Source organism: Nansenia antarctica, assembly GCF_963989245.1.
Source record: "Nansenia antarctica genome assembly, chromosome: 5".
Taxonomy (NCBI): Eukaryota; Metazoa; Chordata; class Actinopteri; order Argentiniformes; family Microstomatidae; genus Nansenia; species Nansenia antarctica.
The window spans coordinates 12,417,515-12,434,019 of NC_137690.1; the positions used below are offsets into that span (position 1 = coordinate 12,417,515).

A 16,505-nucleotide genomic window follows, 5' to 3' on the forward strand; every position below is an offset into this window, starting at 1 on the left:
GGAGACAAGAGAGGGGTAGAGGTGAGTAAGGGTAAGTGTGTGTGTGTGTGTGTGTGTGTGTGTGTGTGTGTGTGAATCTCTGTGTGTGTGTGTGTGAGAAAGAGAGAGAGAATATGTGTGTCTTCATGTGTAAGAGCATGTGCCAGAGTGGGAGAGGAGAGGAGAGGTGTGTGTGTGTGTGTGTGTGTGTGTGTGTACAGTATAACTCACCTGTAGCAGGTAGAACAGGTGCTGGTAGGCCTCCAGTTTCCTCCTCTTGCCTTTGCTCAGGCCCTTGATGCCCTGCCTGTCCCCTGCAACCAGCTCCTCTTTACTCATCTTACTCTTCTTAGTCTTCATCTTCTTACTGTGGGACACCACGTCCTGGTGAAACAGACAATACCATGGTTATACAGCAGAGCCAGAGCAGAGGTAAGGAGAGAGCAGCAGACGTGGCAGAAGTGAAGTGGCATTAGTAATTTGATACTCAAGGTTTGAGCTCCTACACATGGATTTAAAAAACAACGCCCACTTCCAGGAAAAGAGTGGAGTGTTGGGACGCAGTATTACACTGTGCTGAATGTTATTAAACTCTTTGGGTTGAAACGTCACCTGTAGGGTGATTCTGTTCTTCACCAGCAGGCCAATCTTGATGTCCATCAGGTTCAGGTCTTTCTCCATCTGCTGATTGGAGCGGATCTTGGTGACCACCTCCTCTCTCAGCCGTGTCACTTCCTGTTCCTCCAGTAGGTCCAGGCTGCTCTGCTCCAGCAGGTGGACAAACTTGCGCACCACCGACAGAGGAGGGTCCTGGGCCCCGGCTGAGGGTTTACACACAGACACCGACACACACATCAGTCATTCTGACACAAAACAGGAACTGTATGGGTCATCAGGGACCATCACTTAACCATAACCATATCATTAGATGAGAGGTGCACTGTTTGCTCACTGAGTGTTCTGTAGTCGTCTCTGGCTTTGTTAGCCTTCAGGAAGGCCTGGATCTTCACGACGTCCTTCTCCTGAAGACAAAACAAGGCGGGACAACAGTATAATCAATATCACACAGGAAATTCATAAATCCCTAGAATCATAAATAAGTTTTGTTAATCTGTAGAACTGTGTTGTAGCTGTGTTACTCACGTGGTCTCTGAAGTACTGCAGTCTTTTGGTGTATCTCCGTTTGGCTGTCCACATCTTCAACAAGGATTGAATCTGGATAGAAGAGGAAATACATTAGCAACTCTTAGCTGTGGGATTTTTGTTGAATCACAAAACAGAATGAAGCGTTTCTTCTGTTTATTGTTTTTCTCCACTATGAGCTCCATTTTAATTCAGAGAAAACAGCGTGTAAGTAAACAACATGCAAATGTATTGGACACAATGCAGTCATAAGCTGCAGTATTCAAAACTACTATTGGATTACGTCTCCGCCGTTTATTACAAATATTACGAGTCACCATTGCCGACTATCACTTCTTAGCACTTTTTTCCTCAAAGGAAGATGGAGTCCTAAGAGTGTGTGAGAGAAGACATCGCAAAGAGACTTATCATCATTATTTCAGGGACTTTGCAGCCTGGTGTCAAACTAATACCTTGACGACAGAAACCACGCTGTTTTGTAGCACATTCATTCGGTCTTTGTACACCTTCCTCTGTTTATATCCCTTCCAGGAAGCCTGTGCAAAACATATGGAAGAACTTGTTATAGCAAAGGCCAGAACTTACAACTGCTATTATTTCTGCATTCATTGGCAGCAGTTACAAGCGAGTGTCTTTTGACGATACTGCATTAACAGACACCTGTAGTTTTAGACCGTCTGCCTTTCTATAGAAGACTATAGTTACAAGTGCTTCAATATCATAAGACCACACCTACAGGTGTATAATGTACAGCTGGAGTAGTAGTAGAGCACATGTACCGGAGGTATATATGTATGTACCTGATAGGGATGGACGGTTTTTCGGTTAAACCGAAAACCGGGGTTTATAAAAATAGAAACGGTTTTTTATCAAAACCGTCTGAAACCGGATTTTTTTTTTTTTTTTTTTTTTTTTTTTTTCCTATGTTGTTCAAAGAATAAAACTGGAACATGTCACATGTTTGTCGTGTGTGAAAATAACAATGATACAGTCTGAATCTGCCGCGCAATGAGTGAGAGGTTTGGTCAGTTGTGAAGAATAACTGAGGATTAATATCTAATTGGGATTATATTTAAGGGTAACGAATCACTCTATGGGAAAGATAGTTGCCTTCAGTTATTGGTAGATAGGAAAGGTTTTTTACAATTACTCGCTTACATTTAATAAGATCATTTTCGCTGCTCTCTGTAAAGCGCATTGGGTCACTTTTGTGAGAAATGCGCTATAGAAATAAAATGTGATTTGATTTGATATCAATCAATCAATCAAACTTTATTTATGTTCTATAGCACAAATCATGCATTGAATGTAACTCCAAGTGCAGTATTTACTAAACCACAATATAATAAAACAAGAGCTATACGGATCAAGAGTGTTTGTGCACAGCACCACTGTGTGTGAAGGCGCTACTGAAAGTGATGACAGAACGCATGTCTCAGAAGATACGCGGTCACTTAGTGATGCAAAGGTAGTTCTGTATTTATCTCTATCTGTATTAGTACATTTATTTTGAAAGCTCTATTTTGACAGCTCTACCATGGGCACTTTTATTTTGATGGGGCATTCTTTGTTGATTGACTTAGGACAGTTCAGGACGAGTCAGTCTCGCGGCATGTGGTTTTTATGAAAAGCTTTAAGTATGTTCACTGCATAATTCTAAGTCTAATATTTCAGTGATTATTGAGCAGTATTCAAATATTTAAATACATTGAGCAGCAGCTGAAACTTTGTCTAAGAACCAAGATATTGAGAAAGCAGTTCATTCAATGAAGACGCTGTTCCAAGAGATGATCTTCCGTGCAGGCGTGCACCCTGGATCAGCAGAGCTGGTGTGTTAAGTGTTCATGTGTTTTCATGTATGGTGTAGCTTACAAAAGTCTGCCTTTCCACTTATATTTGTGAAACTAAGTAGCCTAAATGTGTTGCGACTGTGCTTACGGTGTTTTAATGGTGTTCGACATGAGTGTATTGTAGCAGTAGGGCTCAATTATTTGAAATTGTCGCTCCTTTTTTTTTTTTTTTTTTTTCGTTTTTCGGTTAACCGGAAAACCGCGGTTTTAGTCTTTGACGGTTTTTCGGTTTCAATAATTGGAAACCGTCCATCCCTAGTACCTGAGGCGCATCACCCGCAGAGTGTTGTGTGTAAGCTAGCATACAGTACAGTCTCACCTACAGTTGGAATATTAAAGTGAAGTGCAAAGCAGGGCCTATAGTAGGAGTGTAATTCAGCCCAGTACAGTAGTACCTGTAGTCGGACCACATGGGGCTCTTGTTGCAGTAGGTAGTCCATTCTCTGGGCGTGGCCTCTCCTCACCAGGTAACCTCTGACCCGGGCCTGCAGCTGGGTCACCACAGGCTCATTGGCCAACCATAACTGCTCCCTGTTGTACTCTGCCGTCACTCCACCAACCACACTCTGAAGAGAGAACATCCATGAATGATCATTCAATTCATTGGAATGCATTATAAAGGAGTTACAACAGGTTGTGGGGTCTAGTCTGTTGAGATATTGTCCATCTTTGAGTGTATGGTACTGTATAGTGGATGAATGTTTCATTGTCTTTACTTGGTGGTTTGGCAGTCTGCGCTGTGCTCTGTGTAAGGATGATTCTACTGATCAATCAATATTGGGTCGCAGAGATACATGAATCAATCATATAACTGACACTGTACATACCTGGATTTCCTCTTTGAGTAGCTGGCTGCTGTTGTGCTCAAAGCCCTCCGGTTCCTCCCACGTTCCTTCTCTGCTCTCTAGGTTGTAGTAGTAGTCATAGATGTCCTTGATGCTGTGCTTCACCCATACACTCTCACTGCTGCCTGTCGGTGGGGGAGGGAAAATTAACTCACAGAATCGTTACAACTACTCACTCAATCACAAGGCAGGTGTCTTGATTTGTGTCAGGCGAACCATTTTAAGGAAATCACTTATCATCATTAATGTAAGTGCATCAAAGTGTATTGTAAGACAACATATGTTTGTAGAAGGCTATCACAAATGTTTGGTTTCCAAAAGCATATCTGATGGTAAGATTCAGCCCTCAATCATGGAGGATCTTGACTGTTATGAGTTGGGGTGTCTTGCCACTAGTGAGATAATATCAGTTACTATAAGTCACCTGTGGTAGCATTGAGGGCCTGTTGCTGGGCCAGCTCTGTCTGGTAGCTGTTGGCACATTCTGACAGCACCCCTCTCAGCCCCGCGCTGGGCACCTGCAGTGCCTGCAGAGTGCTCTGGGAGTCCCCCTGTTCCACCTCTCTGTTAATGTCCGCCACCACCTGGGCAACTGGTACAGCAGAAATAATAATAATTTGTGTCTCAAGTGTGTATGGTTGATAAATAGTAAACATTGCTTGTGGTTGGTTGGTTGTGAGCACTTGGCTGTGAGAACTTGTGTTTGAGGGGATGTGGTGTTGTTAGTGGGTTTGTAAGTATTGGCCAAACTGCGCTTACGTGTGAGAGCCTCCTCTTCATCCTGATTGGCTGTGTGTATCCCTTCTTGGATTTGGTCCAGCCACAGTACAGCAGACTCATCCCCTGAGCGCTGGAGTCAGAACACAGACACAGACACACCTTTAGTGGTAGACCCAACATGTACTTACATACACTTACTCTACATAGACATTCCATGCATTATTCTTTAATCCTAACTTGAAATCTGAATGTAGAAATAATCTTGTTTGAGCACAGCTTGCACAGCACATGTAGAATACATGCAATACAGCAAAAGAACACACTAACAGCTGCTAAGAAAAACAGGCAGCAAACACAAATAGAGGTGTACCATTTCCTCCAGAGGCAAGACCTGGGGGGAAAATGTCAAACACTGATTGTTAGCTGCCACCAAACTAAAACATCCTTACACCCACACTATGGTATGTATGTTCCAAAACAAGCACAAACAAGTTTATTTATTCTCTTCCCCTGGCTAATTTCAGTGGTCTTTGGGGGCCGTGGATGTTTATTCCCAACCACAGAGCCAACAGGACGGAAGTCCAGATAAAACAGGCCCCCTTGTTTTTTCAGGAAGTGTATCCGCTTTTGACCAGTGAATTCCTGATAAACCATTCTGTACCTTATGCGATCTCACCATGTAAAGCCCTCAGTCAGACATGCACATTTACATGCAAAACACATACAAGCACATACAAACACACACACACACACACACACACACACACACACACACACACACACTCAAAATATGATAAAAGATTAGCCTTTTGTTCTAAAACATTTCCTTACAAAAGGTGTTTTCTTCAAACTAAGTGCGTTATCATAACTGATCTGTTTACGGAACTAGCTGTTTACCCAAGTCAGATTTTGTCAATCCACTGTGTCACAGACATGTGACATCAGTACCATTAGTCATTTCAAATACGCCAAGATAAGATCCCCGAACTGAGAATAATTGACAATACCCGAAAAAAACTACTTTATATAAGCCCTAACATTCCTAAAGGTAAAGTAGGGGATGACATACTAACACTGGGTAATACAACACACTAAAGGACAGTAGACTGTAAAACCCTCAGGACACTCTCCTCCCTCTCCGGTGAAGCAGAAGATTGCGTCAGGCGCAGAGTGGAGGAATTCACTATCCAAGCCTGGACAGGAAACGCACACGCCACACAATTCATACACACAGAGAGAGGACAGACGCACCAGTGGAGACGTGGATTTTCAGTAAAACTACTGGTGATGTGAATTGGTCTGGTAGACCAGTTCACAACTCGAGAGAGACAGTTGGCACTACGAGTTGTTGAACGAGTTGCTGGCACTACGAGTTGTCGAACGAGAGAGACGGAGATGGCTAACCTACTGACTGTTATACTAATCTGTCTGATGGTGGGGCAGACACTCCAGGACGATGGTAAGTCACCTGTATTTATTTTTTGAGTAAAATAAACTTTAGAGTAAAATAAACTCAGCTGTAGAGTACATTTGTTACTTTTTAATTGGTGAAAGTGCATACTGACAGTGCTCCAAGGTGGGTTCATTTGACACGAGTCAGATCTAAACAAACATCTCCTCCCACAGCTACCATCTAAACAAGATCTTTCTGTTTTTCAGGAAGTTGATACAGTGATGGAAAAAGAACATTGTTGATAGAACTGTCCCCTGAAGGATTTTTGATTGAAATTTCTGTCTGAATTATCTAAGACCAAAAACGGACTCATACCAATACTCATACTACATCTCTATAGACTAACCTATTCCAGAGAGGTATCATGTGTGAATGTGTATTCAATGGCAAGACAAAAAAATAATAAAAAAATACTTAAATGTTCTTTTTCCTCCTCATCTCACCACAAACAGGGAAGAACAACAAGACAACCGCCCTCGATGTCGTTGGACCTAAGACCTTGAATGGCAATTTGTTCAAGTCCAACTCAACGTACCAGCCCCCTTCGCTGGACATTTGGCCGGAGGACGCTGCAGTGGCGTACACTACGGGCATCCTCAGCACCCGGGTCATCCCCTCCGCCTATATCCTGGCCATGGCGGTGGGCATCCCTGCCAATGCCTACATCCTGGCTTTTTTGAAAGCGCCGCGGGCAGGGTCCTTCTCCACTGCCCTGCTCTACCTAAGTCTGGCACTCTCTGACCTCCTACTTCTCCTCTCGCTGGCGCTGCGTGTCCACTACCACCTCAATGGCAACGACTGGGTGTTTGGCGAGGCCGCCTGCCGTGTGATGACCGCTTGTTTCTATGGCAACATCTACTGTTCTGCCCACGCCATAGCGTGCGTCAGCCTCAAGCGTTACCTGGCGGTGGCGAGGCCGTTCCTCTACCGGAGGCTTCCCAAGAGGGCCTGGGCGCTGGGGGCCAGCCTGGGCGTGTGGGTGCTGTTTGGGGCAGCCGTGGTGCCCGAGCTCCTGGTGAGGCAGAGCTTTTATCTGCCGCGCCTTAACATAACAACCTGCCACGACGTGCTGCCACTAGAGGAGGATACCCACTCCTTACTGGTGCCCTACAGACTGGCACTGGTCTGCCTGGGCTTCCTGGTGCCCTTCACAGTCTGCGCCTGTGCCCATGTGGTGGTTGTGCACCACCTGGGCCGCTCGGGATGCGACTGGGCGCCCTTCGTCAGGGTCAGCACCCTGGTCTTCCTCATCTTCATGGTGTGTTTCGCTCCAAGCAGCGTGATCCATATCGCTCACTACGTGAGGCTGTACTACGGAGGGGGTGACGGGCTGTATCCATACTACAGCGTGGTGGTGTGTCTGTGCTGCTTCCACAGTTGTTTGGACCCTTTCCTGTGCGTGCTCATGTCCAAGACATCTGCGTCGAAGCTGCGCTTCGCCACGCTCGAACGGAAATCTCAGAGGGCCACAGTTTTAGCTTGAGATCGGAGTTTGTGTGTTTGTGTGTGTATAGAATTTCCATTGTTGGAGCACTACAGGGGATCCCAGACGGACCAAACAGACTGAAAATAGAGATGGAATGTGCTGTACAACACAGGACAAGAAACAGTTCTAAACGCAGAGGGACATGGATTGTCCCTGAAAAGCAACCAGAGAACTACAGTAACAAAAATAGACTATTACTGGAAGGGTCTGTCTGAATACTTTTACCAAAATGGTATTGTTTGTCTTGGTTACTATAGGAATTTGCAAATATAAAATCATCTGAAGTTTATAGTTATAGTTGATGTTAATAACAACATGAATTCATCCAATTCTATTGAGTTTTCCTCTTGCATCCATATTTATAGAAGGGCGTTGCTACCTCACAGCTCTCTCACCAAACATACGATGGGACTTACATGGAGGTGAGGGCAGGTTCATACATTTCTACCAGACAGACAAGCTTCAACAGTACCTGGTAATCACATAAAACATACTTATGTAAAAGCTGGGATCAGTAGCCTGAAGGTAATGGTTTTCAGCCCCTAAGAAAGATTGCAAGGAAATAAGAGCCATCTTATCTCAATGGGACAGGTTTTTCTTCTGTAGAAAAAATAAGTTGTAGTGCCCTTATATAAGAACTTATATATGAATCACAGGAGTAAGAATCAACATTGTGATCTTTGTTTTTCTATGTTTATTATCTACTTTGATGTTCCAATCCTAAGGTTCAATTCATTTTAGCCATGGAGTTAGTGATTGATAAAAGAGGAGTGTGTACTACAGGTAAAGGTCCCCCAGTACCTTGCAGAGGAGAAGCTTGGTGTGCTGCAGGACGTCGTGGTAGTGTTTGGCTGTGGCTGGGTTCACCCCCTGTAGTTTGGCCGTGGGTAGGAGCAGGGCAGTCAGGGTCTGCTCAGGGTCTCCTGAGTTCAGGGCCTCGTTGATCTCAGCAATCGCTATGATGCCTGGAGGGGATATGACTAAGTCAGCACGTGTAGGGACAGTCACAGTGAACGGGGGTTGAACTGTGATAGTCAGCAATTGCCCCCGCCCCCCGCCCCCAAAGAAAGAAAACAAACAAAAAAAAACAGCAAATTGTAGTTCAACCCTGCGTCCAAATTCTGAACCGTTTTACTCTCCCCCATATGGAATAATTAAAAACATTAACATTGGGGTGTGTGCACACTAGAAGTAAAGTGCAGATATTATCTCAAGGAAAAAGGTGGGAGAATTTGGACACAGTCACGAGTTTGTGAGATGGAAGTCCTTACGCTCGTGTTCCTCGTGGACCTGAACGTTGACCGTGTCGATGCACTTTTGAACGTCGTTCCAGGTGAGGAACTCCTGACCGCTGGAGAGGCCGTCGGCTCGGAGGCTGATGAGTGTGTCTGCGTACCTGAGGTTGAGGAGGAGGGGCAGTGAGGAGACATTACAATATAATAAAACATTATTAATCCCCTTAGGGGCTATTTAGTGTCATCATGACACACAGAGCTTATACTGTATACTGCACGACACACAAGCACATTCCAAAAAACATTTTAAAAGTCTGAAGCGGGTGCGCCTCCATGTCTCCGTTTTCCTTCATCAAATGGGTTGCGTTCACACAATACACCAAAATTAAGTTCTTATTCAACAAATATCAGGTCGAACTTTCATTCAGTTTCGAAACATTTTTCAAATCACTTCCCACTGTATGGTGCCTGAACATCTCCCTGCTCTGTGCAGTGTTACATGTGCAGGTTTTGTTTTACCTGTTCAGGTTCTCCTGGTCCATGTTGCTAAAGCCCAGAGGGGAGTCACACAGCTGCTCTGTAACAGCCTGTGGGTCTTTGGTGTCAAGGACCTCGTTCAGCACGGCTACCGCAGACAGCATCTCCACAGCCACACACAGCTCCTCATGACACAGGCCCGCCTGGTTAACACAGCAAAACTGAGTGACTTATTGTGTGTGTGTGTGTGTGTGTGCGTGTGTGTGTGTGTGTGAATGTACTAAAACACAAGGCCTAACCAATGAACTCCTCCACAGCGAGGGACCACCACTGACGTGTGTGTGTGTGTGTGTGTGTGTGTGTGTGTGTGTGTGTGTGTATGTGTGCGTGCGTGTGTGTGTTAGTGAGTACACATCTCTCTCACCCGTGAGCCCTGTATCTGTAGGCTGAACAGCTCTGTCTGGTAGAGGTTTGCAGCGCTCTGGTAGACAATGGGCAGCTGGGCCTCAGGGTTCATCAGCTCCTCCACCGTCTCTGACGCGTTGCCAAGGCGAATGGCTGCGTTGATCGCAGCAATTGCCTCCTGTTCTGAAATAAAAAAGAAATGTTATTTACATTTTTGGCATTTAGCGACTTACAAATACAAATACATTTATACATTTTTGAGCAAGTGAATCATCTATCCACCAGTCATAGCAGGAGAAACTAATCTATGCTCAGGCCAAGGGCCATTGGCAGTCGTAATGTTAGGAATGAATGAATGAATGATCTTTATTGTCATTGTAACAGGTACCGGTACAATGAAATTTAATTTAGAAGAAGGAATATATATATATATATATATATATATATAGGATTTTAAAAAATGTATATTATTTAATTCTCACAATAACACATTATCATACACAATTTCCTACTTTCTTATGATCAAACAAATCAATCATTTTAATCCCCACATTTCTAGAAATAGAGTAGAGTACTTTAGAGGGTACAGTAGAGTACTTTATCTTCTAGATGGAAGGTGTGAGGTTCTTACTTCGTTTCTCTGCCTCAGAAAAGTCATTGCAGGAGCTGAGCACCCTCTGAATCTCTTCCTTCTCCACCAGCACTGCCACCCCAGCATCCTGCAGTGCAAGGACAAAGGTTTGGCTGAGACATTCTTTTCAACGGAAGACTTGAACTCACTCTACTCTGCATAGAAAGATACGGTTGAGTACTTCATACGACTTGCTCCTTTAAAAACCTACAGTACTAGATCTGCTTACTGCAGATAGTAGAACAGGGGGACTGACCTGGGCCTTGTGTTGGCAGTAGGAGGTGAAGTGTTCCAGGTACCAGTGGGAGTTGGTCTCCTGCACCCCTAGCAGACCCAGGACTGGCAGCCTGAGCCCAGCCAGCAGAGCTGCCTCGTCCTGGGTGGACACTGCCTCGTTCACCTGCCTCACCGCTGCCTGGACTGGACAGAGAGAGAGAGGAGTAGGGGGGTTGGGGGTCTTAGGGGCTTTACGCATTACAGAACCGAACCGTACTGTGCATCGGCAGGGATATATTTACATTGTCCTTTCCAGTGTTGTTACAGATACAATACAGGAAGTGTAGCCAGCACATTAGAGCTCAGCTTGGCATGGCTTTTCTTGGCTCAGTAGTGTGGAAAGAGTTAATGCCTAGAGCGGTTAGGGTAGGGGTCATAGGGTTATGTCTGGGTGGGCAGGACCTTTGGTAGAGATGCGGTCATATTGCTCACACTCATTCAGTTCTTTCAGATCAGATCATGAAGGCGTAGACTTGGGGAGATGTGTAGATATTATTGTTTTTGATGGCACAGTTGTTTTAGAGAGCCCTTAATGTCATAAGATGGGGAGGATATTTACTGTTGACAAGGTCGATGCAGATCTGGATGTCCTGCTGGGTCAGCAGCTCCTCATAAACGTCCCTCTCTTCTGTAGCGATAGAGGATCTCTGAGAAGGTCGAAAGAGAGGACAACAAGACAACTGTGTTACATAGAGGACCATACTGTAGACAGATTTTGTGGAGACAGTCATGTGATTTACATGTGTTTAAATGTGGCTGGTACAAAGACAGTGATCATCTGATCGGCCATTGTGAATGGTGATCAATGTCCCCCCCTCTTTCAGCCAGGAACAGCTATTTACAGTTGAATAAGCATGCCTGGTGGTCAATCGCTGGTGGACAATCACTGGTGGACAATCGCTGGTGTACAATCGCATGATACTGAACCGGATAGGGTGCGCCATCGACCCTCACCTGAGGGAAAACCAAAATGGTTTTCGAGAGGAGAGGACCACCGTGACCCAGATCTTGGCCTTAAGGGGAATCATCGAGGAGGTGAAAATAGAGCCATAGAAAATAGAGGGCCATAGAGACCATGAGCCAAGGTGATGACCCCAGACAGCAACAGTGAGGAGTTTGACATCCTGGCTGGGTTGTTGCAAGGGGACATCCTGGCCCCCTTCCGCTTCATCATAGTCCTAGAGTAGGACCTAGACTATGCACTCAGGAAGGCCATCAGTGGACGGGAGCAGGAACTCGGCCTCCTTAGAACACCTAGGAGGTCAAGACGACACCCCGCCGTAGTCCTAATGGACCTAATCCGAGAGCAAGCACAGGAGCTCCTGTGCAGAGTGGAGACAGAGGGCCCTATTATGCACTTCTTAACTTGCCGTCTTAAGTCTTAATTAAGACGCACCGCCAGGTTAAGACCTACCGCCACCCTTATTATGCGCTTCATACGCGCTACTGCTATTATGCAGGTGTCGATAGGCGCCCACACATAAGACGTAATACTCCCGTGCATATATTACTCATTGTGGGAGTGTTCATATGTTAATGAAGTGCACTAGGCGCCCCTGCTATTATGCGATCTGACTTTGCTCCTAGCGCTAAGAAGTGGTTTGAAAAGTTCTTAAGTTTAGACTTCATGCACGTTTTGAAACACGAGCGCGCCTCCGCGGTTTGCGCATGCATGTGGGCACACATGAACACGCACGTGGCTCCACGGCAAGACGTCAATTACGGTCACAGTATAAATGCTTTATTTCAGAAGGGAGAGGCCAGCGCTGTACAGTATGTTGCCTCCGCATACTGTGCACATACAGTACGAGCATGCCGTGCGTAATATAATGACATCAACATCTGTCATTCCTGCAGTCTTCCAGCGACCCCTCTGTAATACTTCTCAACTCACAAGCGGAGGTATTGCCGTGTTTATTCAGAAAATAATCATGCACGAGCTTGTTACTTTCTTCTGCAGAGAAGCGCGCTGACCTCCTTCTTAGGACTTCCATAATAGCATAGCGCTAATGACTCAACGCAGCCGGTTCTTAAAGGGAATGGCACCTGGCACGCTGATTGGGTTGATTGTGAAGACGCCCAAAACACACCCATGACTAATTTCTTTGCTTAGCGCCGGGTTTTAGGCGCCCACTACCGCACGCATAATAGCAAAGTGGCCTTGACCACGCCTCCACGTCTTAAGTTTAGATCTACCGCCTCGTCTTATTGCTTAAGACTTATGAAGTGCATAATAGGGCCCAGAGTGTGCCAAGGTTGGCCTTCGGCTAAATGCCAAGAAAACCGAGGTAATCACCAATAACATCCTCCCGGACCATCCACCTTTTACAACAACAGGATGCATTACTCTGAAGGAAGTCAACGACTTCAAATACCTGGGCTCATGGGTCAACTCGTCCGAGCAAGACCTTGGAGTGAGGAAGGCGCTTTATGGAGGGCCCTGAACGGCATGGCCAGTGGCCGGTAGAGTCCGTTCCCCTATACGGCTGTGAATGCTGGACCCTGAAGCCTACTAATACTTTGGTTGATTAGCTGTTTCAACTTAAATTCCAGACCGCTCAAAGTTGCCGAGATGTCATGCATGGTTCCACAAACATAGCGAGGAGTACTAGAGGAGAAACATTAGTTGGTGTGGGAGGTACTGGTGATATAGGAGTACTGGAGAAGAAACATTAGTTGGTGTGGGGGGTACTGGTGATAAAGAAATGTTTGGCTGACACAGCAGCCACTGGAATGCGGCGGCAAAGGGCTACTGAGTGCGTGAGGGAGTAGTCACTAGTCAAACAACACTATTTGCCAACTCACTCATTCTCTGTCTGGTATATACAGTAAACACCTCAGTAGAGGCCAGGTTTGTGTTTCTCTTCCTAATGGCTGAAGTTATGATTCAGGAGGGCTAAACTGAGACCTGCACCTGGCCTAGAGGGCAACTTCAACCCTGGACCTTCTGCTCACTGACTCGAGGTCAAAGAGGCACAGGCGGGTGAAGTTTCCCCACGACACTGATCTAGGAGCAGTTTTAATATTTTCTCAGTATAATTTAAAGTTGGGATATGGAGGAGGGAAAGCTGATCCTACATCACAGGAATTATGAGGGTGCTGAGGGTACTAGTGGTGGTCTAGGGGATAGTGAGTTGGACTGATGATCGGAAGGTCATGAGTTTGAATCCCATCTGGAACACTAGTGTGCCCTTGAGTAAGGCACTTAACCCTAAATTACTCCAAGGAGAATGTCCCTGTAATCTCTAATTGTAAATTGCTTTGGATTAAAACAGTCTGCTAAATGGTAAATATACTGTATATTATTATATACTCACCCTGCCTGAGGCCTGGTCCTCTTTCCTGGCTTTGGCCATGCTCAAGGTGTTCTGGTACTCCTGGGCCAGGGACTCCTGGGTGTTCCTCAGCAAGGCGTTAGGGTTCCTCAGCGCCCCCATGGTCACCTCTGCCTGGCCCTTGTTGATGGCCTCGTTGATGGCGAAGACGGCTGCGTGCACTGGTGACACAAGAGTCAGGTGGGAATGTGTGGTCAGGCCTACGCTGAATTACACATAACCCCAATGTTAGTACAGTACCTCTTCATATTTGTGCTGATATTCCATGCACACACACACACACACACACACACACACACACACTGTAAGCCTGAGGGAAAGTTTTCTGTCTACTAATGTACAACCCCTCGCTGTGTTTGCCGGCCTGAGTTAGGCATACATGATTGATGACGATGTTGTGTACAGTGTGTTGTGTGATACTCACAGGCTGCCTCGTCCACTGAGAGCTCGTTGGAGAGGATTCCTCCTATCTTACTGAAGGTTGGCATCTGGATGCCATACTTCTCCAGTTCCTTCCTCATGTTATTGATCTCCTCCTCTGTGACACACACACACACACACGTCATTCAACTTTTGGCAAGCAACTTTTGACAACAACACTGTAAACTAAGATTCAGCATCTACAATATCAAAAGTCCCATGTGATCATACATGTAAATGACAGAAACTACAACACTTATTTGCTATGATGCAAGCATACTCCTTTTCAAGAATACCAGCCTTTACTGGCTGTACAAAACCAAGATACTGTAAACAACACTATTGTGAGGACATTAATAAGGTTTTTATTATGATATCTGTGATCTGTGTACACAATATATTGGAGGTGTTGGTATGTGTGTGTGGAAGTCAATTACATCAGTTTCTGTACACTAGTGCCACACAGTCAACCTAATCTTAAACCAAGTAATCATACTGTACATGACATCTCCACAGTGCATATCAAACTGAACATGCTGCTGACATTCAGTTTCAAAGAAAACCAAACAAGACCTGTAATTACCTATCATTACCTCCCACATAGTGGGACTTAGGGCTTTCATCTTAACCACATGCACGACAAACGCACGCACGCACGCACGCACGCACGCACGACACACAGTGTTGAAAGTTAATCTTCAGAGGCCCTGAAGCTAATGTTATCCTTTATCCTTTATTAACACTGCTGTTCGTCCTTCCACATGTGTGCAGACTGTGCACACAAGCTCATTACACAGTATACAGCTCCAACAGGTTTAAGCATCCTCTAATCAAAACTGCTTTGGTGCCTGCCTGAAAATGTCACAATTCTTTAGCACAAGTTCAAGGCTTTCACACATTGAGTTTCCTGTTTTCACCTGTAAAGTCAACTTTCCCCAATAGGTCCTGGATCTGTGGTGCAATGCCCAGTTTGAACAGGTATAAGCTGGAAAGAAACACAGGGTAAACACAGGGTAAGCAACTGGGATGAGAGAAAATAAATACATAAAACCATAAAATCAAGCCTCTCATATATATAAAGCTATTTCAACAGTTAGTGGAGAAAGGGGATTATAGAGCTTAAGTGTAAGATAATATCTATGATAATGCTTGACTCTGGAGGGAAGTACTAAACACCTAGCCATTCTTGAGAGCATCAGCCAAAACACTGCTGTGTCACACTCTCTCCACAAGGGAGCAGTGTGTACTCAGACTACATGGTCTGAACCCTTCGGAGGTGCCCTGAACCCAGCCTTCTAACCAACAGGTGGCTGGAAACGGCATTAAACTTTCATCAACCTGTGGGTCTCTGATAAGTGGGCATGAATTATAGATCAGGATAGCTTGCCTCGCTCCACTGTCTCCCTGAATGGGGGAGACCGTAATAGCAGGCTAGCCTGGCTTTTGACCTGTGTGTAGGGACACCGAGGTCTTCCTGAGGAGGGACGCATTAAACTACACACTAAGACAGAAAGGGAGGCCAAAGGTTGAACATGTTCCGCTAAACCCTGACTCATCCCTGGAGATAGACAAACCGCTGACAGACTGAATGAAGGAGGCTTCATTAAATTCAATTCCACTGACGAGGCTTATAGGCAATCAGCTTGCTACGACCACGAACAACAATAACAGTCATCTCCTTTTCACATGTACACGCACGCACGCAGGATATCGCAATTCTATTGTGTTGCCATTTTTCCAGTGGATACAACTGGACAAAGCCTCCCCCACTCCCCACTCCATGTTTGTCCAGTTCTCCTCAGGGCTATAGGGTATTCCCTGGTTCCCAATGGGGGTTCAGGCCTGCCTGCCAGGAAGGAAGAGCACGTGTGTGCACAGGCGAGGGAAGGAAGCTGGCCCTCAGAGGGCCTGACCAAACACTAAAAAAGAAAGAAAACAAGCCAACTAGGATAGCTAACACATTCACTCCTAATTTTGGTACCGGACACACTGAGATCGTGGATACGGGCCAACCTTCACTGTCACCATAAGTGACAGTCTTATCAGTATGCATCTTGGGATAGCAATGCCGCTGGCACTGATTTCACAGAAGTACAATGTCACAATGTGCACATCAATAGAGTTAGGGTTAGGGTTGCAGGGGACTTGAGAACACAATCACCTTTAACCCCGCTCTGTCTCTATCTTTAAACTACTGCAAATAGACATTTCAAATCAGTTAGGAGCAAAGTCAGCAGACGTCATGGATGT

At 45.4% G+C, this 16,505-nt stretch overlaps 2 protein-coding genes across 2 annotated transcripts in view; one reads left to right on the forward strand and one right to left on the reverse strand.

Annotated features, from left to right (window-relative positions):
* iqgap2 (IQ motif containing GTPase activating protein 2) overlaps positions 1-16,505 on the reverse strand; it is a 44,276-nt gene that overhangs the window by 12,062 nt on the left and 15,709 nt on the right. The window contains exons 6-24 of the mRNA XM_080532406.1: positions 15,173-15,240; positions 14,260-14,373; positions 13,818-13,996; positions 11,060-11,147; positions 10,481-10,644; positions 10,225-10,312; positions 9,613-9,776; positions 9,231-9,391; positions 8,748-8,872; positions 8,278-8,441; positions 4,577-4,667; positions 4,242-4,409; positions 3,800-3,942; positions 3,368-3,538; positions 1,575-1,658; positions 1,123-1,194; positions 932-1,001; positions 592-800; positions 211-363 (exon numbers count right to left, since the gene is read on the reverse strand). Coding sequence (XP_080388532.1) covers positions 211-363; positions 592-800; positions 932-1,001; positions 1,123-1,194; positions 1,575-1,658; positions 3,368-3,538; positions 3,800-3,942; positions 4,242-4,409; positions 4,577-4,667; positions 8,278-8,441; positions 8,748-8,872; positions 9,231-9,391; positions 9,613-9,776; positions 10,225-10,312; positions 10,481-10,644; positions 11,060-11,147; positions 13,818-13,996; positions 14,260-14,373; positions 15,173-15,240 — 2,476 coding nt within the window. The remainder of the gene's footprint in view (positions 1-210; positions 364-591; positions 801-931; positions 1,002-1,122; positions 1,195-1,574; positions 1,659-3,367; positions 3,539-3,799; positions 3,943-4,241; positions 4,410-4,576; positions 4,668-8,277; positions 8,442-8,747; positions 8,873-9,230; positions 9,392-9,612; positions 9,777-10,224; positions 10,313-10,480; positions 10,645-11,059; positions 11,148-13,817; positions 13,997-14,259; positions 14,374-15,172; positions 15,241-16,505) is intronic.
* On the forward strand, positions 5,933-7,701 carry f2rl2 (coagulation factor II (thrombin) receptor-like 2; the record flags this gene model as incomplete). The annotated part of the gene is made up of 2 exons (XM_080532844.1): positions 5,933-5,996; positions 6,443-7,701. The coding sequence occupies 2 exons, from the start codon at positions 5,933-5,935 to the stop codon at positions 7,471-7,473; spliced, it is 1,095 nt and encodes a 364-aa protein (XP_080388970.1). The 3' UTR covers positions 7,474-7,701.